General features: G+C 54.0%; 1 protein-coding gene across 3 annotated transcripts in view; it reads left to right on the forward strand.

Annotated features, from left to right (window-relative positions):
- ARHGAP26 (Rho GTPase activating protein 26) overlaps positions 1–21,387 on the forward strand; it is a 99,893-nt gene that overhangs the window by 64,917 nt on the left and 13,589 nt on the right. For all 3 annotated transcript variants that reach the window (XM_063169109.1, XM_063169110.1, XM_063169111.1), the window contains exons 18-20: positions 7,724–7,883; positions 9,231–9,369; positions 12,982–13,135. In XM_063169109.1, coding sequence (XP_063025179.1) covers positions 7,724–7,883; positions 9,231–9,369; positions 12,982–13,135 — 453 coding nt within the window. The remainder of the gene's footprint in view (positions 1–7,723; positions 7,884–9,230; positions 9,370–12,981; positions 13,136–21,387) is intronic.

Raw genomic sequence — 21,387 nt, forward strand, 5'->3', positions numbered from 1 at the left:
CAGGGGGCTCAGAACCGGGGGAGTGAGGGCTGTTTCCAGTCATTGGGCAACACCTTGTCCCACTGGTGAAGGTGAGAGAAGGATTTTTCCTGCTGCTGTTCACATCCTTAATTCTGAAAGCTCCTTATTCCTACATTCCCTTTCTTCCAGCACTATCTTCTAGGAATGCAGTATTGTGGAGGGATGAGCTCCAACCTTGCATTTGTGATGTGAATGAGCTCCAAAATACCTCTAAGGGACAAGTCAGCCCTCCTCTGCTGCTCTTCCTTTGTTTGCTGCACTCGTGCGAAGGTGCAGGTGTGCTCTGGCACCTCCTGCACGTGGCCCTGTGACTGCCTGTGGCTTGGAATGGTTCTGTGGGGATGTGGGAGCTGCACTGCTCACCCCAGTGCTGCTGCTGCCGGGAGGCTCTCTGGGAGCCCGTTTGCTTTGGCTCTGTTCCACGCAGCAGGTTGTAGCTCTGGTGTGGCACTTGCCGTGCCGGCACATCTTTCAAAGGGCTCCTTGTTAACCCAGAGCTGCTCTGTCGGGCTCTGCTTGCCCTGCTGGCCGGGGGGGGTTGTTATTGCAGTGTCACAGCACCACTGAGGTCTGGTTTTGGTGGAAAAGCTGCCCCTGCAGCAGGGCTTTGCTGAGGCTCTGGCACTGGGGTACAGTGGCACGGTTTGCAGCCATGGCAGGCCCTGTTCCAGCCCCCTCCTGGGGTGTTTGAGCCTGAGGCCCCTTTGCTGGCTGTGTTTGTGCAGGTGGAAACCATGGTGACATTTCACATCAGCTCTGGCTGTGCCTGTGTTCTCACCAGGCTGTCAGTGGAAACCTGCAGTGCTGCCTTGCTGGGCACAGGGAATTGCCAGCCCGGTGCTGCTCAGCCCTGGGCTGAGGGTTGGTGAGCAGGCTGGGCTCGCTCTGAGGTCCCCCCTCCAGCTCAGCTTGCCCAGAGCTGCAGAGGATGGCTTTGGAAACCCCTGTGGCCCAGTCTGGGATGCCTGAGCCGCAGCAGCGTTGAGCTCCCTGCGTGTTTCCCTGCAAGTCGCAGCACGTTTGGTATTCACGCTGATCTGGCTCGCTGATACTGAGCCTCACATTTGGCCTCCGTGTCTTCTCAGTGCAACACGAGCCCTTTTTTTTTTCCCTGGGAGTGAACCCAAGCATCCAGCTGTGGCCAGATCCACCCAGGAGAAAGAGCAAGTCTTGTTGGAGCAAGTCAGAGCGCCCAGGATCAGCGCAGGCACAGCTCTGTCCCAGCCGAGCAGGGAGCCCGAGAGCAGTGAGGGGTTTGCATTCAGCAAGCTTCCCCTTGTCTTCACTGAGAGGTTTTGTCATTCCTTGGTGATCTGTCCTCCTTCTGGATCCACTGGCCTCCATGTGCATTGCTCAGGCTTGGCTCTGCTCTCTGGAGCAGTGGGGCTGGGGAGGCTGCAGAGCTGTGAGCCCACAGCTCAAACCTGCCTGCAGACAGTGGGCTTTGTCCACACTCCCCGTGGTCCCAGTGGGCTTTGTCCACACTCCCCATGGTCCCAGTGGGCTTTGCCCACACTCCCCATGGTCCCAGTGGGCTTTGTCCACACTCCAGAGCAGCCTGAGGCAGGCAGGGATGTGCTGGATAAGCAGGCAGGATGGAGGGATGGTGGTGCAGGGTGGGAGTGTGGCCTTCTGTGCCTGTGTGCTCTGCCTTGGGCATCATGCAATGTTTGAATTTGGAAAAACCCACCAAGATCATCATCTCCAGCCGTTCCCCCAGCACTGCCAAGGCCACCACTACCCCGTGTCCCCAGGTGCCACATCCACGTGGCTTTTGAACACAAGATGAAGCAGAGCTGGTTGTGCTCCCTGCTTCTCCATGGCTGTCTGCCAGCAGCCACTGCAGACCAGTGTCCCTGTCACCTCCTGCCATGCACATGTGCCTTTTAGGAATGTGTGATTGACTGATTTAGCTGCCAGGCACACCAGTGGGTGCTGCTGCAGCTGGAATTGCATCACTGGTTTCACCAGCTCTGTGCTGGGTGCCAGTCACACATTCCTGCAATAAACACCTGCTGCAGTCCCAGCCATCAGACACATTCCCAGCTGGGAACCCACCGTGGCTTTGGGTGAGAAGTGAGACACCCCAGGGAGCTGCAGGGCTGCCATCTCTGGGGACAGGCTCCAGCAGCCCCTGGAGAGGGGAGAGCCTGAGGGGTGCCCACCCAGCCCCTCTGCACTCATCAGTCACAGCCCAGTTAAACCCAGTAATGTGCAAAATGCACCCAGGACATCTCCCAGAGCTCATTGGATTGTATCCCACAAATGCCCCCAGTTGTGTGTGCTCAGGCTGCCGTGTCTGTCTGTCTGTTCCTGGTGAGGTTAACAGGCTGGGAGTGGGGGCTGCTATCTGATAAATGCCCCCAGTTGTGTGTGTCCATTGTCTGTCTGTCCATTCCTGATGAGGTTAACGGCTGGGAGTGAGGGCTGCTGTCTGATAGACACCCCCAGCTGTGTGTGCTCAGGCCGCCATGTCCGTCTGTCTGTCCATTCCCGGTGAGGTTTAACGGGCTGGGAGTGAGGGCTGCTGTCTGATAGACACCCCCAGCTGCGTGTGCTCAGGCCGCCATGTCCGTCTGTCTGTCCGTTCCTGGTGAGGTTAACGGCTGGGAGTGGGGGCTGCCAGGGCAGGGGTCCCAGCTGTGTGTGCTGCACAAAGCCCAGCCCTGCTGAGCCTCCCCAGGGGCAGAAGGGAGCTGTGGAAGGTCAGGAGCACAGGGCTGATGAGGAGCAGCTGAGGGAGCTGGGAAGGGGCTCAGCCTGGACAAAAGGAGGTTCAGGGGGGACCTTGTGGCTCTGCACAACTCCTGACAGGAGGCTGGAGGCAAGTGAGTGGCATTCAGCCTTTTCCTGGCTTACAAGTGACAGGACAAGAGGGAATGTCCTCACGTTGCAGGAGGGAAGGTTCAGGTTGGATATTAGGGAAAATTCCTTCCTTGAAAGGGTTGTCCAGCCCTGTCCCAGGCTGCCCAGGGTAGCAGTGCAGTCACCATTGCTGGAGGGATTTAAAACTGTGCAGATGTGGCACCTGAGGATATTGCTTAGTGGTGGCCTTGGCAGTGCTGGGGAACAGTTGGGTTTGATGATCTTGGGGGGCTTTTCCCACCTAAATGACTCCATGAGTTTTTGCAGATACTTTTATGGGAGCCAGGCTGGTGGCTCTGGTGCCACAGGTGCCTCTCCACCCACTGTGCTGCCTCTACTCCCTCTGCTTTTTACCTTCCCTGTATGTCCAGAGTCAAAGGTGTTCAATTTCTATCAAACTGCCCAAAACAGCCTCAATAATTTTGGGGATTGCTGGCTGTGTGACTGGCTTTTCACATTAAACAGATGCTCTTGTGGTGGTGGCAGACAGGGGATGGATTTTCACCTGTAGCAAGTGGAATGAGCTACATTATTTTCTGTCCTATGAGGAATTGCTAGGCCAGCCACAACAAGCACTTTGATTGCAAATGTTTGTCCCAGGCATGGAAATAGAAACACTCCAGACTTTCCTTTTGTTCCCTTCAGATGGTTGTTTGCTCAGGAGTTTTGTTCTGAATCAGGGAAGATATTTGAACTAATAATGGCACTTTTGGCTGAGATTCAGATACATGCATTCTATATATAAAATACGTGTTTATATATAAAATAAACAGACGGTAGTTTATACATACATATAAATACATCTATAAAATTCATGTAGGAAGTCATTCCAGCCATGGGAGGCAGGAGCTCTGTGGGAGCAGAGCCAGGAGCCCCTGTGGCACCCACAGGAGCTCCGACCACACTGGAACATTTTCTGTTCCCTGCTTCCCCTGCACTGAACCTTGGCTACCAATTACCCCGTATTAAATTGTGTTTGGTCATGGCAGTGATTACACAGTATCCAGGCAACCCGGGCATAATCTAATTTAACACCCAACATGGATTTACTCGGCTGCTGCTCGCCTTTGTTGTGCTGGAAGGGAGTGAGAAGTGAGTGGTGTGCAGGGACACCCTGGGCATGGCCTGGGGATGGATGGTGCTGCCTGGGCTGGGCAGGGCTCTGTCCCTGTGTCACCAGCTGGGTGCTGCCAGTGCCCAGCACTGCCTGGGGATGGATGGTGCTGCCTGGGCTGGGCAGGGCTCTGTCCCCGTGACACCAGCTGGGTGCTGCCAGTGCCCAGCATGGCCTGGGGATGGCCTGGGGATGGATGGTGCTGCCTGGGCTGGGCAGGGCTCTGTCCCCGTGACACCAGCTGGGTGCTGCCAGTGCCCGGCATGGCCTGGGGATGGATGGTGCTGCCTGGGCTGGGCAGGGCTCTGTCCCTGTGTCACCAGCTGGGTGCTGCCAGTGCCCAGCACTGCCTGGGGATGGATGGTGCTCCCTGGGCTGGGTGTCCCCAGGCTATGGCAGGGCTCTGTCCCAGCAGCACCATCTGGGTCCGATCTTGGTGGAGCTGCTGGCTGGGGAGGCAGTGCTGGGCACAGACCTTCCCCTGACGCCAAGATCAAAGGGGCTCTGCCTGTCCCACACCCCCAGGCTGATCTCCCCTGATCCCCAGAGAACCATCATGTGCTGCCAGGAGAAGGAGCAGCCCAGAGTCCCAAAGCCACGGTGAGCAGGAGGGAAGTGAGGAGGTTCTGCTCATTCCTCCATCAGTTGTTGCTTTCTCCTGTGCTGGAGGTCCTCCTGTAGAGTGGGGAGCAGAAAAAGGACCCATAGAAATCAATGATAGTGCATCAAGGGCTGGAAGGAAACAGCAGGTTAAAAGGAAAATACAGTGCCTGCTTGGAAAACTTGTAAAGAGCAGCTCAGGAATGGCACTGACAGTCCCTGCTGAGCAGCCCCAGCATTAAGCCCACTTTGGGCTGAGAACAGCCGTCTTTAGAAACTGCAGCGTTATTTCCTAGTACAAAGGATGATGAAGAGCTATAATTTAGAGTGAATTATCCTGTGGGTAATGGATGGGGAATTTGAAGGATGTGAAAGGTGAATCATGTTTTGGAGCACGGCTGTGCTGACCTGGTACAGGGATGGCTATTGCTGGAAAAGTACCCGGGCTGCAGAGCAGGAGTTGGTGTGGCCCTGAGGTTTGTTCCAGAAAGGAGCTGGGTTGCACAGCTGCAGGACAGCTCCAGGGGCAGAGCAAAGCTCCCTGAGCAGGGGGTGGTGCTGGAGGCGAGGGCAGCACCCGCGGGTGAGCGGGCAGCCCTGGGCTGGTGCTGTGGCACCATGTCCTGCCTGGGAAGCCATTAATAGCCCAGTCTGAAATAATTGCCAGGACCACGCTCAGCTGCCTCCCTGTAATGAGCTGATGACAGTGCAATTTATTAGAGTGATGTAGGACATGGTAACGGTAATGAGAAATGGAGGCACCTAATTTTGTGCGACTTAGATCAATTCAGTTGTTTTTTTATAAATGAACATTGTTTTACTAACCACAGAAGATCATTAAAATTATTATTTTATTAATGCTTCTGAAAGCCATTTGGACTGCAGCTGCGTTTTTCCCTATCCAATTAGGAGCATGTGAATGTGTGTCTGAAATGCAATTTTGCAATGCAAAACTGTCATTGGGGTTTGTGAGTGATGTGGGTGGGAGTGGGGGGTGGGTTTGTATTATTTAGTATTATTTATTGTTTGTATTATTTGTATTATTTAGTATTTAAGTATTATTTAGTATAAATTGTTTTTTATTGAACCTGTTCTGCCTCTCTTGCTGCTCCATGAGGCTGTGACTCCCTCAGGAGAGTTTGTTTCCCCTCCCAGCTCAGCAGTGCCGGCATGGCCATGAGCAGCTGGGTGAGCTCTTGGCTGTGGTGAGGATGAGGATGGGCATGGGGATGGGGAGAGGCTCTGTGCCTGCCCAGGGCTGGGGATGGCCAGCCTGGCTGGGTGTGAGCAGCATGTTCCCCAGGGGTGAAATGTGCACCGGTGTGAGGCTCCTTGCCCAGGCAGTGGGTAGGGCTGGTGCTGCTGCTGGGGAAGCTAAACCAGCAGCCCTGAGCCCCCCTGAGATGTGCCCCTGCCTGCTGCCTGAGGAGCTGTGTGTAGGGATGAGTTCTTTGCTGGTTCAGGTGAGATTGAGATGGAAAAGGATGGAAAGCATCTTTTGTTTTTAGCCAGCTGAAATATGCTGAGCTTGCACACAAATGTCTTGACCCCAAGATCAATGTTAGAAACTCATGGCTGTAAATATTAGGGTCAGTCCAGCAAGGGAGTGTGAACCTCACTGTGTGCTGGCCTGCTGCATTTGTCCAGGGAAACAGGAGAGAAAGAAAATGAAAAGACACTAAAACTCCCTCAGGCTACAACTGTGTGAGCACACAGCCTGAAGCCACCACATTTCCTGGTTGAAGAGGTCAGGAGCCAACCACAAGAAAGACTCCTGGGGCTGCAGGGCTGCACTGCAGGTCACGGGCACACACGTGTCCCTGTGTGACCCAGCAGCGTCCAAGGGGCACACAGGTGTGACTCAGCAGTGTTTAAGGGGCACACAGGTGTCCCTGTGTGACCCAGCAGTGCCCAAAAGGCACACAGGTGTGACTCAGCAGTGCCCAGGGGCACACAGGTGACACTGAGCAGTGCTCAAAAGGCCCCCAGGTGTCCCAGCAGTGCCCAGGGGCACACAGGTGTCCCTGTGTGACTCAGCAGTGCCCAGGGGCACACAGGTGTGACTCAGCAGTGTCCAAGGGGCACACAGGTGTGACTGAGCAGTGCCCAAAAGGCACACAGGTGTCCCAGCAGTGCCCAGGGGCACACAGATGTCCCTGTGTGACTCAGGAGTGCCCAGAGTCACACAGGTGTCCCAGCCGTGCCCAGGGGCACACAGGTGTGACTCAGCAGTGCCCAGGGGCACACAGGTGTGACTCAGCAGTGCCCAAAAGGCACACAGGTGTGACTCAGCAGTGCCCAGGGGCACACAGGTGTGACTCAGCAGTGCCCAAAAGGCACACAGGTGTGACTCAGCAGTGCCCAAGGATGCCTGCCTGTGTCCCTGCTGCTGTGTCCCTGGGGGTGAGGCAGAGCACAGGACGTGTCCCATTAGGCTGCTGGGGCTTTGCCCCTCTCAGACCAGGTGCCAGCTGCAGCTGCTCCAGGGTAACCCCTCAAACACCACGAGCAGGGTGCCTCATCCTCAGCGTGAGCTGCTTCATTTGCTGAGCTGCTCTGAGCCCTCCTGTGAGCTGAAAGAGGTGGAGGTGGTGAGGAGGAAGGCTTGGGTGTCCCTGGGTCCCCATCTTGTGCCAGGAGAAGGGAACACATGGGGATCTGGGGGCAAAGCCCCATCTTGGCCTCCCAGCAGCCTGGCTGGGCCAGAGGGGACTGACCTCTGGTGCTGGAATGGCTGGGAAGGAATTGGCCTTTGGAACATATGAGGTCACTCGTTGAGTTGGAGAGCAGCATGTGTCAGAGGTCCAACAATTTGTTTTCAGAAGGGTTTTAAGCATTAATGATTCAAGATGTTTTCCTGGGAGGGGTTTGCAGCATGAGGCTCAGTGGCTGGCGCGGGGCTGAGGTTTTATGGGATTAGTCAGTTCATGGGGGCTGAGAGGTCCCCAGGAACACAACAGTTAAATTTGTACTTTTCCACATGGCTGAGCCTTCAAGGAGCTCACCAGGAGCGTGAAAAATGTAAACAGGGTTGTGAGCCTTGTGCCAGCCACGAGGCAGGGAGGGGGTTCCCTGTGGATTAGTTCCATCACCTACTTCATTCTCCTTCTCTTTTTTTCCCAGAGTTGCAGATAATCACAAGCAGAACCTGATGACTGTTGCTAATCTGGGTGTGGTGTTTGGGCCGACGCTGCTTCGACCTCAAGAGGAAACCGTGGCTGCCATTATGGACATCAAATTCCAGAACATTGTGATTGAGATTTTAATAGAGAACCACGAGAAGGTAATGGCTTCCCTTGCTTCTTTCATGTCAGGGGTTTATGGACAGGAATTGGCCTGTCTTTGCCCATGGCAGCCCCCTCTCTCCCACGATGGGGCTGTGCTGGGGAGGGGGCAGCTGGCACCTCATTCTTGGGCTGTGGTTGTGTAACCAGTGCTGCTGGTAGCCAGCCTTGTTTATGATCATCCCTGTGTGTCAGCATGGCTGTGATTCCATCACAGAAATTCCCTTTCTCCCCCTTCCCACTGTTTAATGGGAATTTGTCCTTGGTGTCAAGAGAGATGAGTACTAAAGCAAACCAGTGAGATGCACACCTCAGCTGGCTCCTGCTTTGCTGACCAAATCCAGGTTTATCCAGTACTGGCTTTATCCACAGTGCTGATCTGAATCCTGATGCATTTGTGTTTGCTGGCCATGGATGTTGAGATCTGCAGTGGTGGCTCAGTGGGGCTGAGGTCCTGGCCAGCCCTCCCTGGCTACATGTGCTTTTTAAAAAATGCCATTTTCTTCTAAATGCAGCCAGTTCCCTGATTATGATCTTTTCTTAGTCTGGTTTGGATTGGAAAGGAGTAACGGATCTGTGCATTTGGGCAGCAAAGGCAGAAGTAGAAAGCAGCTTGGCCTGGCTGGGGTGGCATCACGGCTCCAAGTCCACATAGTTCTGTCTTGAGCAGAGAGCTGTGCCAACGTGTGCTTTTCCTGTTGGGAAAGCCTGGCTGTGCCAGCTGTCTGTCTGGCAGGGGCAGGAGAGCAGGAAGGACACTGAGGAATGGGTTTAATGGACTCCCAGCAATAGAGAGAGGCTTTGAGAGAGCTGGTCTGGAGGGGTCACTGCCCTTCTCTGAGCCTGCGGGATCTAGAAAAGGAGCAGTACACAACCAAATATCAGCAACCAGCAAGGCTGCTGCCCTTTGGGCTCATGCAGTTTTAAAATTTCATCCCCTTGAGAAAAATGTGATTACTCAGTTTTCTGACAGCTGTAGCTGGAAGTTGCAAAGACTTTCCCAAGCTGGTCTGCAGCCGTGGGAGCGCGGGCGCCGGGGTCACGCAGTGGGGCACAGGGAGGACACTGCTGCCCTGTCTGGGCTGCCCATCATCACCTGCACCCCCAAAAAGTCAGCGGAGTGCCAGAGTTTTTAACAGCTTGCAATGTGCATCTTGGGTGAAAAAAGGAGGAGTGCAGGCAGAGTGGAAATGTGGACTTTAGGAATCTGTCCCCAAAACGTTGCCCTGTTGAGTGCATGTCCTCCTCAGAGGCTGCGCTGGGGAGCGGTGCAGCCCAGGCAGGTGGGCAGCTGTCCTGTTCCACGGGGTGATGCCAAAGAACAACTTGTTTATTATTTCTGACAGATATTTAACACGGTGCCAGAGGCTCCGGCGTCGAACTCGCAGCTGCTGTTATCGCGCAAGAAGAGCACGGAGTCGAAGCCTCCCTCGTGCAGCGAGCGCCCGCTGACGCTGTTCCACACGGCCCAGCCCAACGAGAAGCGTGAGTGCCTCCCTGCCTGCCTCCAGCTGTGCCCTAGCTGTGCCTCACAGACTGCCACTGCCCTGGCATTGCCCTGCCACTGCCCTGCCATCCCCTGCCACTGCCCTGGCATTGCCCTGCCATCCCCTGCCACTGCCCTGCCATTGCCCTGCCATCCCCTGCCATTCCCCTGCAGTTTTCCTGCTGTCAGTGGAAGGGCTGATTCCATAACAGGGTCAGGCTTTGGTTTCCTCTGCTGTCGTGTTGGTGGGGAGTGGAATCTCTGCTGGCATCCAAGCCCTTAACTGGGGCTCTGCATGAGGCTGCCTTAGCACAGGATAAAGTGTTGCTGTCCCCTCCCCACCTGACGGGCCCCTGCGTGTCTCCTTCTCATGTTCCTGGGCCCGTCATCGCTGCCATCAGCTGCCAGGACGCAGTGCCACACCTTTGGCAAGGGCAGCCACCACAGGGCGGCCCTTTTGGGATGCCCTCGGGCACTTTGCCTTTTACAGACAGGAAAACTCGGCCAGGAGGTTCGGCATTTTCCTGAGGATTATGTACCGTGGCAGTTTAAAAGTGTTCGAGCTCATCTTTCCATTTCTGTCACTAATTGATGCTCCAGATATTTGGGTGAAAGAGCCAAGGCCCCAGCCCTGCTCATGGGGTGGCAGAAATGTGTCTGCTCAGGCTGTTGTTTCATGTTACAGAGTAAACCCAGTTCCCAGCTCTCTGGTCCTTCCTGCCCGTGTGCTCCTGGAGCCAGGCAGCTGCACACAGGGAGCTCTCCCAGTTTGGTAAAAAAGCAGGAGAGACTCCTGGTGAGCAGGGCTGGGGATGGGCAGCTCCCCAGGGCGCACAGAGTGGCTGCTGTGGGCTTTGCTGACTCCCCAGACACGTGGGTTTGTCTGCTTAGGTTACTGTTAACTAGCAGGCACTCTCCTTTCGGAAAGATCCGCGTGGGTTTGAGGAAGCAGAGGTGCCCCGAGCGTGCTCTGGAAATGGTGTGGGACGACTCTCGGTGAAGCCTCAAATATCAAACGCTGCTTTTGAAAAGTTTCAGCCCCAGTAATTCATCTGCTGCTAACTAAGCAGTGGCCTGTCAGCCTCCAGGCTCTCCATGTGCCATCCTCCCCATGCCTGGAGAGGAACTGAGCTAATTTCTCTATTTCTGCATTTATTTATTCCCATGTGAAACAACATTTTCTTGGTGTTCCTCCTGACAGTCTATAACCTCCTGTGTCTTTGGGAAGCCACTGCTGTTTTATTTGCCTTCCCTGCTCCACATCACGAGAAATATGTGAGGTTTCCTTTCTTCTTCTTCTTTTCTTCTTCCTTTCCTTTCTTACTGGTCTGGAGACAGACCAAGGCTCTGAAGTCAGGGTGAAACACAAGGGCTTAGGCAGCAGCTCAAGCCCAGCTGAGCAGCACAGAAATTGAAAGTTGAAATTGAAGCTAGAAGTGTTCTAAATGGGAGCAGGGTGCACAGTTTTTAAGACTGGGAGCAGTTTGACATAAAAAGAAGTGGAGTGGGACAGTGGATTTTCCATCACTTGAAACCTGTTCATCCAAGTCCAGTATCTTTCTATTTTCACTAGCATTCATCATACCAAGCTGAGTCTAAGTCAAAAATTATCATGTTCAGCACAACAGGGAGCAGATTAGATAATCATGATTAGTCTATGATTCTAGTGATTATTTTGTTGTTAAACATTTACATTTTTATCCGCATCTGACCCAGGGAGTAGCTCTTGTGACACGAGTGTCACCAACACAGCAAACACCATTTCCTTATCAGTTCTTTTGTCATCCCCTCTCTGCTCCCTGGGGTCACTGTCACCAAGGTGCCCTGGGTCAGTTGTCAGGGTTCCTGGAGACAGAGCCTCTGGGGAGGCTCCAGTGGCTCTGCCTGCCTGACTTCCCACTAGAGACAGGAAGGTTGGGGAAGGGGTGAAAGGCTCTTTTCTCTGCAGGCTGGAAATGCTCTTGAGCTGATGGGCAGCTCTGCTCCTGCAGCTGTAAGACCAAATCAAATCTTCCAGCTAAGAATCCTTCACATGAGCTTCCAAAAACATGAAGCAAGGTACAGTTTCAGCCTTTTAACAAGGAGGAAATAAAATGAAGCAGGAATTTCAGATTCTGCCATTCATCCCCCTGAGCTGAGGCACTCCCAGCTCTGTGGCTGACAAGGACTCCACTCTTGGCTGGTGGCTGCTCTGGAGATTAGAGGGACAATCCACACTGAGCTGCCAAGCTTATGGAGCTTATTCCCAGCCTCCAGCCTTGGGCAGAAGATGTTTGTGAATAATGAGCTGGTGTCAGTGCACGCTCCAGGGGCTCAGGGCTCAGCACAGGCAGTTCCTGGCCTTGCCCAGCTGTGTAAAGGTGGCCTCTCATGGCCTGCCTAAAACTTCCTCTGGCACATGCAAAAACAGAGGGATTTGAGGTTTTTAAGTCCTTAGACAACTTAATTTAGTTGTTTCTTTATCTGCTGGCTATCACATCTGCCTGTCAGTATTTGTGTGGAGGTCAGTACTCTGCTTTTCTTCACTTTTCCCTCTTTGTCTTCTGCATGGATCATCTTTTTCATCCCAGGGTGCTGGTGCCCTGAGGGTTGAACTTTTGCAGAGCTGGGGACAGAGAAATGTCTGTGCTGCTTGTTCCCATAGTGGCTCATTGCAGATGGAGATTAATGAAATCCACGCTCAGAACACGTTGACATGTATCAGTGTCACCCATCCTTGGCTCACCTCTGGAAGAGAAGCTCAACCTGAGCTAAACCAAGCCCTGTCCTCCTGCCCTGCAGGTGCTCATTCTGTCCAGGTGCCTGGGAAATGCAGCAGCTCCAGGGCTGATGTGGCATTTCCCTTTGGGGTGATGGCAGAGCTGCACCAGCACCCCAGGACAACCCTCCTGCCCGGCTGTTTTATGGCAGTTCCTCTCTGCTGTGTGCTCAGGATTAACCTTTCACACCACCCAGGAGTTCCTCTTGCACTCCTTTACCCTCCTTTGTATGTGCACAGGACACAAATTAATATTGCACATTCTCCTCACTCAAAAAGAGGTGGAATTGAAAGAGATTGGGAGCAAGGATTCCCTCTCACTACATGCTTTTGGGTTGTGGTTTGTCCATGTTATTGTGCGCCACAAAAATAATTTTGGACAGAGGTATCCTTGCAGTAGGACTGTGTGTTTTCCAGCTGGTGCCTGCCTTTCAGGAAAGCAGCATCCCAGAAGCAGCCACTCTCTGCCCAGGGCTGCTCTCGTGCCATCAGCGTTGCTAATTGCTTCTCACAAGTGCAATTACTGCTGCAGTGGCAAAGGCAGCTCCTGGAAATGAGTTAATGGGATTTTGGGTGGCCTGGCAGAGCTGAGGAGGGGGCCTGGGCTCGGTGGCTCTTTGAGAAGCACAGTGCTGTCAGTGCTCACTGCATCTGGAGCCCAAAGGAGCCAAAGGGTACCTGGTATTTCTTGTGGTTTAGTGTATAATGTGTCTGTAACTAACTGAGCTCTGGGGCATGTCCCTGTTTGCACTGGCACAGGCTTTCCTGGGAATGCTCAATGCCTTCCCAGCCATTTGCTCTTCACTTTGGCTGCAGTGGCAGCTGATGATTCTTGGGTTTTGGTGTTTTTTAGAGGAGAATAGGAACAGCATCATCAACTCCAGCCTGGAATCTGTCGTCTCTTCAAATGCAAACAGCTTCCTCAACTCCAACAGCGCTCCCCAGCCCAGCCTGAACTCGAGTGATCTTGAACTAGAAGTAATTAAGCCCAACAGGCCAAATTCCCTGTAAGTACAATGGTAATTAGTGTTTTATAGACTCTCCATCCTTAATCCTTAATCAGAATTGTTTCTTATTCTCAACTTCAGCAGTCTGCTGAAGGATACAGTTTAATATTTGAATTTTAATGGGCACCAAACATTTGCCTCAGTTTTTAACTCGGTCTAAGCAGTGGAATTAGTTACTGTGGGTTCCATCTGCCATGGTTCCAGCTCTGATGGCTTTGCCCATGTGGAATATTTTTGAGCAGAGCTCTCCAGTGCTGCCCGGCCCATCTGGTGATAACTCCAACACACACAAAGGACTTTTCTTCTGAGTTCAATCCTGTGACTGTTGTCAGTACAGTTGATCTCCGGCCAAATCTGTGCTGTTGCTTCAGCTATTGCTTCCTTCATCTGGAAAGTTCAAGGGGAAAAGCAGTGACCTTAGCCGTGCCTCCCTGGGGAGGGCCGGGTTATTTCTGAGTCCCTGAAGCTGCCGCGGCGGAGCCCTGGCCATGGCGGCTCCGCTGGGGGAATTTCCTTCCTGCCAGCCCCGGCCAGCCCCGCAGCACTTTCCCACAGCAGCTCCCCTCCCCACCACGGGAGGATCTGCTCGCATCTCCAGGAGATGCAGCCTGTTCCCCTGGAGCTCTGGGCACGCCCGGTGCATCCCCGGGTTGGGCAGTGGGAGCACTGCTCCCCTTCCAGAGCAGGGACACTGTCCCTGTTCCCCTCCTAGTGCAGGGACACTGTCTTTGTTCCCCTTCCAGAGCAGGGACACTGTCCTTGCCATCCCTCCCAGAGCAGGGACACTGTCCTTGCCATCCCTCCCAGTGCAGGGACACTGTCCCTGTTCCCCTTCCAGAGCAGGGAGACTGTCCTTGCCATCCCTTCCAGAGCAGGGACACTGTCCTTGTTCCCCTCCCAGTGCAGGACACCGTCCTTGCCATCTCTCCCAGAGCAGGACACTGTCCTTGGCACCCCTCCCGTAGTCCCTGATGCTCCCAGTCCCCACTGGGCCATGCCAGGGGTAGCTGGGGGCCAGTGGGTGCTGGGAGAGGAGCTGTGGGCCTGGTGAGCTGTTGCCTTGGCTGGGTTGGGTTTGGGGTTTGGGGTGCAGCTCTCTCTCTGGCATTCGGGATGGCTCCAGGCCCTGCCAGGCTCTCCAGGCAGGAAGGTAAGTGTGGAACAGACACAGGCTTCATCCAGCTTCACCATCTGCTCTGCTTCCATCATCCTCCTCCTGCCACTAAACCCTGAGCTGCAGCAGCCCCACAGTGGCCTGTCCTCATCCAGGGATGCCCAACCCTGTGCCGTGCCTGCTCCATGGGGATCATCCCACAGCAGGACAGACCTCCCAAAGGTAGGACACCTCTAAATCAAGGCTGTGCTTTACATATGATACATACAGAGCAAAGATGCTTCTCTCCCTTGTGCCTGGTTGAAGCTCTGCAGTCAGTCACCTCCCATTCCTCAACAGGATGGCTTTAGTTTATCCTTCAAGGGGGAAAAAATGGTGTGTCTTGTCACAGAATGAGGTTTGTGAGCCTGGGTCTTGCTGAGACCTTACAAGGATTGGCTGCCAAATTCACAGTTTTTCAGATTCCAAGAGTTGTCTCTTCCTGATGATTTCTTTCTTAGGGGAAGTTGCAGAGGAATTCAGCAGCATAAGTGAGTTAAAGCCATGTGAGGCTCTGGGGAGCAGAGGCACCGTGCTGTTCCCCAGGGATTAGGTGAGCAGGCTGGCACTCAACCAGGTGTTTGTGCCAGCTCCAGAGCCTTTAGCTCTGTGAGCTGAAACAGGGCTGAGCAGGACAGCACTGGCAACTCGTGGCTCTGACAGTGCTGGTGGCATTTGGTGCTTTTCCACAAGCCCAGTGATTGTGAGATAATTTCTGCACATGCAGGAGCACACAGGGTTTTGGTCTGTGTTGGGCTGAAGTTTGAAATATGGATCCTCAGGGGGCTACCACAGGGCAAATATTCTCTGTGACCCCAAATATTTAAATCAAATGTCTTTAATCCAGTCTTTCAATGAAGCAGCTATCTTGATTTTATTCTAAGTGTGTGTGGCTGTCACTCGCCTGGCTTACCCAGGAGCAGGGACTGTGTTTGTGAGAGCTCCATGGGGTTCTGCCCTCGGTGGGGCTGGCTTTGGTGAGGATGAGGAGGGTGAGGAGGCTGCCAGCAGCGGGTCTGTGCCCAGCCCTGCCCTGTGTTTGCAGGCTGGGCCAGGGCAGAGTGTCTGAATGGTGCCAGTGTCCAGCAGCTCCGGCCCTGCTCCGCGGGCTGCCCAAATCCTGTGTCCATAAAGCCACTTCTGTTTGGCCAGGCAGCTGAGAAATGTGGGCTCTGCAGGCAGCCCCGGGCAGCCACGCACTGTGCCCCGGGCTGGGGCAGCTGCTGCTGCTGTGAGGGGTTCTGGGGCTCCCCTGGAATCACCTGCCCACATTTAGGGTCTGTGGCCGTGGGAGGGTCTGGAGCTGCCTCGGGGTTTGTGCTCCTGAGCTCTCCTTCAGGACTTTGGGGTTTTCCTTGTGTTCCTCACAATGTTCTGTGATTTTTAGCTGTGAACCAGGGCTGCAGTGCTGGGGAGCTGTTCAGGAGGGGATCTCTCCTGGCAGCCCCTATGAGCCCATTGGGAGCCTGTGCCCACCCAAACTGGGAAGCTGCAGGGAAAGGAGTTGGATCATTCTGATGCTATATTGATTCAGAATATCCTACTGACATTCCTGTAGAAATAACTCCTGTGGATTTCAGAGGGAGGCTCCTTGGAGTGCTAATGTTGAGGCTGCAGGCCTGGGGCATTTCTTGTGTCCCATTTGCGGCCGTGAGCACTGATGTGTCCGAGGTGGCCTTTAAATGTGCCAGCTGTAAATTGTGAGCACCATCTGTGAAATGAGAGATGTTTGTTTGAGCTTCTGTTTACAAAAGCCCTTGGCTCCCTGCTAAATGCTCGTGTGTCCCCCAGGTCTGCTCTGCCAGGAGCTGGGCCAGCTCCTAAATCCCCCTGGTGAGTGAGTGTCGCTCCTTCCCAGCTGCTGCAGCAGTGGCTGTGCTGGGCTGGGGTCCCCCCACCTCGGTGCTGGTCCCCCTGTCCCCTCCCCAGGGAAATGGGCTCCTTCTGAAGTGCTTTCCCTGGAGCACAGGCCACAGTCTCCAATCCAGAGGGAAATTGTTTTGCTGCCGGGCTCAGGCTCTTCCTTCCCAGCCACCAATCGGGCTTTTACGATGGGAATGCATTTATTTATTAGGGCTGGGTTTATTTTTATGGAAAAACTGCTCTGGGCAGGAGTTGTACTGGGTGAGTCAGCAGGACTGCTGTCCCGTGCCAGGAGCTGTCACTGTGCCTGCAGCTGCCTGGGCACCAGAGCCTGGGCAGGGATGGTGCCCAAAGCACTGCTGGGTCTCACAGCAGGTTTGTGTGTCCCGTTGGGTGTCTTTGTCCTGCCCTGCAGAGAGCATCTTCCTTAGGAAAAGCCAAGCATGAAGCAGAAAGCAGTGTGCCTCTGGCAGAGACGTGTCCTTAGCTGAGCCAGGGCAAGGACAAGGGAATGGCTTCATACTGATAGGAGAGGGTTAGATGGGGTATTGGGCAGGAATTGTTCCGTGGCAGGGTGGGCAGGCCCTGGCACAGGGTGCCCAGAGCAGCTGGGGCTGCTTCATCCCTGAGAGTGCCCAAGGCCAGGCCGGTCAGGGCTTGGAGTGACCTGGGACAGTGGAAGGTGACCCTGCCTGTGCTGGGGGGGCACTGGATGGTTCCAGCCCAGGAGATAGAACCAGTTTAACACCCATCCCATGTTCATCCGTGCCTCCAGGCCTGCCAGTGTTCCCAGTGCTGGTGCCCATCCTCAGCCCAGGGCACTGCTGGAGATGGGGCCATGGGCCAGGCTGAGCCCCCACACTGCCAGCCCTGGCCCAGGCTGATGCTGCCCCTCCTTCACCCCAGGGACTTGGCATTTAGGGAAATAATAACCTTGGGAAACTCAGATTTAGTCAGTGCATGTCTATTTGCATTTAATTTCATTTCCTCACTGACCAAGTATGGCTATTTCTTGCCCTCTGTGGGTATGGAAAGAAATGAGGAGCAGATCTAAGGTCTAGTGGTCATGAAAAAATAACCCAGTTACTCCAAGGAAGAGTGGTTATTCCCACATAAATAAATCTTCATTAGGCATCCCAGTTAAAATTGAACATTTCTCTTTCCATGACTTCTAATGAGAGAAATTTCAACCATTACTGTCTCTATCAGGGACTTCTCCAGGTGGCTGGGAGGGAGCTGTGGGGCAGGGGGACAGGGGACAGCACACCGGAGCTGTGGGGCTGGGGTGATGCTGCACCTTCCTCCTATTGCTCCGTTCCTGTGCTCTGCCCTGAAGGCCCTCAGCATCCCAGCATCATGGAACACACACTGCTTTGGCTTGGCATGACCTTCAAGTTCATTTATCCCACAGGCAGGGACACCTTCCACTGTCCCAGGTTGCTCCAGCCCTGTCCAGCCTGGCCTTTGGCACTGCCAGGGATCCAGGGGCAATGGATCAAACAGGGGAGGTTAGGGTTTCTTTGGAAAAATGGTCTCTTAAAAATGCAGGTTTCTTTGACAGTTATCAGCTGGGGCACATGAAAGCAGGAGCACGTGAGGTCAGGCAAACAGACCTTTCCCTGCTGCTGGTGCCTGTCCTGGGGAGCTGGGCAGGGCTGCAGGAGAGAGCAGGCTGTGCTGGGCTGTGCTGCCCATCTGTGCTCAGCAGAGGGGCTGCGCTGAGCCAGGAATGAGTCCTTCACCTGCCTGACCTGCAGTTCCTGTCCCTGTGCTCCCAGGCCCTTTTCTGCTGAGCTTTCATGGCTCTGCTGGGTGGCTCCTGTTGTTTATATTCCTGAAGAATAATGGCAATTAGAGGTGCAGAGGCACAGGTCCCACCCTTATCCTGCCTTCCCGGCAGCCACTTTGGGAATGTCCCTCTGAAATGGCATCTCTGGGACTTCTGTTTAAGAAATTTACTCATAAATCAGCTGCTGTTGTCCCTGAGGAGTCTGGATTCTCACCCGCTCTCCTCCCACCCTGATATTCAGCCCCACTTTATCTTGGAAAGAGGCCAGGAAAATGCACTGGTGTTTTGTTTTGTTGTGTGTCAGTATATAAACAGTGACTTGTGCTCAGAGGGGTCCAAATCAGCAGGAATTTCCCCATGGAAAGGGGGCTCAGGCACTGGAACTGCCCAGGGAGGGTTGGAGTGCCCATCCCTGGAGTGCCCAAGGAAGGGCTGGAGGTGGCACTCGGGGCTCTGGGCTGGGGACAGGGTGGGCATCGGGCACAGCTGGGACTTGATGCTCTTGGAGGTCATTTCCAGCCTGAATGGCTCTGGGATTCTGTGTGTTCCTCCTGGATGGAGAGCTGGTGCCCAGGGGGTGCCAGGGGATGGTGCTGGCAGGGGTGGTGCTGCCAGCCTGCTCCAGAGGCTCGCATTTTACACTGGACCCTCAGGGCCCTGCATGGTTCTCGCTGTAGCAAAGACGTTTCTATTTCACATTTCTATTTCACGTTAATTTTGTTTTCTGGTTCTCTGTTGACATGGAATTGCAAACCCTGTGTTCAGCACAGGGGCTCTCCATGGCTGGGAGCTGCCTGGGGTGGGACCATGGAACTGCGAGGAAATAGGAACTTGATTAATTGTGAGGCTTTGGGCAAAACAAAGCTGTTTCTTCTTCCTTCCAGTGCATTGTGGCCGCCTGGCCGGGAGCCACGGCGGCCCTGGAGCAAGCCAAGAGCTGGGAGAGGCGTGCTGGGGCCAGCAGAGCAGGGCTGGGGCTCCCTGGGGACCCTCCCCTGCTGCCGTGTCCCCTGCTGCCCTTCCTGGGGCTGAGCACCCCGGGTGTGCCGGGCACCCCTGGGTGGCTGCAGGGACCCAGCTGGACGCTGGGGCTGGGGCAAGTGCGTGCCCCCATCTGCTCCCTGCAGCCACTCAAGCTCAGCGCAGACCCCAAAACTCTGCTCTAATCTGGGTTTGGATCGCCGGGGCCAGCCCCGAGGGGCGGATCTTCAGCTGCCAAACAATAAATGGCATTTTTGGGGGATTAGGTAAAATCTTGTCATCAGAGCAGCTCCAGAACAGCCTTATCTGAATGTCTCTTTAAGAGGAGCAGACCAGTTCCCAGCTGTGGTTCCAGGCTGGGACAGGGGGTTTTACACCCAATATCTGTGGTTCCAGCAGGGTGGGATGGCTGGAGCTGGTGCGAGAGGTGCCCTGGTGGCTCCCAGCCCTGATCCCCAGCCCAGGCTTTTGCTGCTTGAAGTGTTGCCTTCCAGGCAGGGTCAGGGTACTCGATTATTTCACCTCCCCTCAATACCTCCTTGTGTGGCTGCTCAGGGTTGGCATCCTCTGTGCCTCACATGGGGTTGGTTTGTGCTCAGGAGGAGCAGAGATTGCTGCCAGGCTAGAACAGAACCTGCCTATCTCCCAATCCTCATACTTGAGAAAAGCTCCTAAAATTCCCAGTCTGCTGCTTGGCTGATTCCAGATGACATAACATTCAAACTATCCTGTGACTTATTTATTTTTTTTTTGGTGCAGACTGTTGTGAGGGTGTCTGTGTGTTTGTTTCTTTTAGAGCAGTTTTAGCTTGGGAGCCCTAGATCATGCCTGTGGTGAGAAAGCTCCATAAACCAGAGTGATTCAGGGCTCTGGCAAATGTCCTCAAACCTGGCTCATGGAAACACAAGCAGCAAACTCAGTAGACTCCACAGATAAATATACTTGAGGCTTAGTTGCTGATGGCCACATAATCTTTAAATTTATATCTATATCTCCATATATGCATGTATATGTACAGATTCCATGTAGAAGGTTGAACTTTATGATCTTGGAGGTCTTTTCCAACCTTAGCGATTCCATGAATTCCTTCCTTTGTTGTGCTTAAATAATGTATTTTCTGAGCATCTGTATCCTTCCAGGAGGAATTTTAGGATGCGTGGAAAGGAGCAATGCCTGTGGGCTGCAGGAGCAGGGGTCAGTTTGGGGAGGACAGAGGTGGATTTCCCTTTGAGGTGGGATGTTCCAGGCTGTTTGGGCAAGAGAAGGCCCCAGCAGTGGGATCCTGCCTGCCCCAGCATCTCTGTGTGCTGGGGAAAGCTGGGCTGTGTTTTCCTGCTGTGTGGGCTCTCCACGGGCCCTGGAGTTTGGCACAGCAGCTGTGCAAAGCTTGAGCTCCTTCACTTTTCAGTCAGCTCTTGGTCTAGAAACTTTCCACAAATTGAACTTGAAAGTGGAGGCAAATACTCTCATAAAAGGAGTCTCCAGCCCTGTGGGCAGCCCCATGTGACCCAGTGGTCACAGATCAAAACATTTCCTCCATCCCATCCCCTCAAACAATGGCAATGTGTCAGGCTGAGAGCCCTCTGCTAACGGCAGCAGGAGGAGCTGGGTGGCTCTGAATCCCCTGCCTGGCCCTGGCCATGGGCTCTGGTGGCACAGGGGTGTGTGAGAGGCTGCAGATGGACAGACAGATGGACAGATGAACTTCAGAGGCTCTGCACTCCAGGCCACCCCGCAGCTCCTGCAGCCTGACTCCCACCATCCCAGCTTTTCCCAGTGCTGCCCCTCAGGAGACTCCTCAGATGTTTCTGCCTTTGAAGAGCGCTGTTCTATTTGGGTGATGCTCTGGGAACATCTAAGGGTGCTTCTCGCAAGCTGAATTAATTTAGATTTCCTTGCAAGAGTTCTAAAAATGCACCTTAAACTTCAGCAGCACATGATGCTTAAGAGGCAGCTTTCTGGAAAGCCTTGGAAAAAAAAAGAGATCTTGCACTTGCTTTCCTAATTCCTGTAATTAGTGTGGAGATCGCAGCATCTTCTTCAAAGAAACTGCCTCAGACAAATATTGGCTAATGGAAATTTTACTTTCAAATGGAGCAGGATTTGAAATCTGTCCCAGTCACTGTGGGGGGATGGATGCAGGAATCAAAGATGCTCCACCAAAGCCTTCCCAGGGGCAGTGACAGGCACTCTGTGTGCTGGGCTGCTGTGTGGAGCTTAGGATCATCATCGTGCTGGCCAGGACTCTCCTTTTCTCTTTCTCCTCCCCTGCCTGCCTTCCCCCCTTTGATTTTGGGGTCCTGGGGTGTTCTGCCTGCCCCAGCCTGCTCAGCCCCCCATCCAGCTCTGCTCCCAGCCCCATTGCTCAGTCAGTGTCTGAGTTTCCTTTGGGCAGAATCTCAAGTGTGAGCCCAGCCAAACCTTTCATTGAGCCTGCTGAAAGCAGAGTGATGGTACATTAGGTCT

The sequence above is a fragment of the Melospiza melodia genome, chromosome 14, assembly GCF_035770615.1.
Source record: "Melospiza melodia melodia isolate bMelMel2 chromosome 14, bMelMel2.pri, whole genome shotgun sequence".
In the NCBI taxonomy this organism is placed as follows: Eukaryota; Metazoa; Chordata; class Aves; order Passeriformes; family Passerellidae; genus Melospiza; species Melospiza melodia.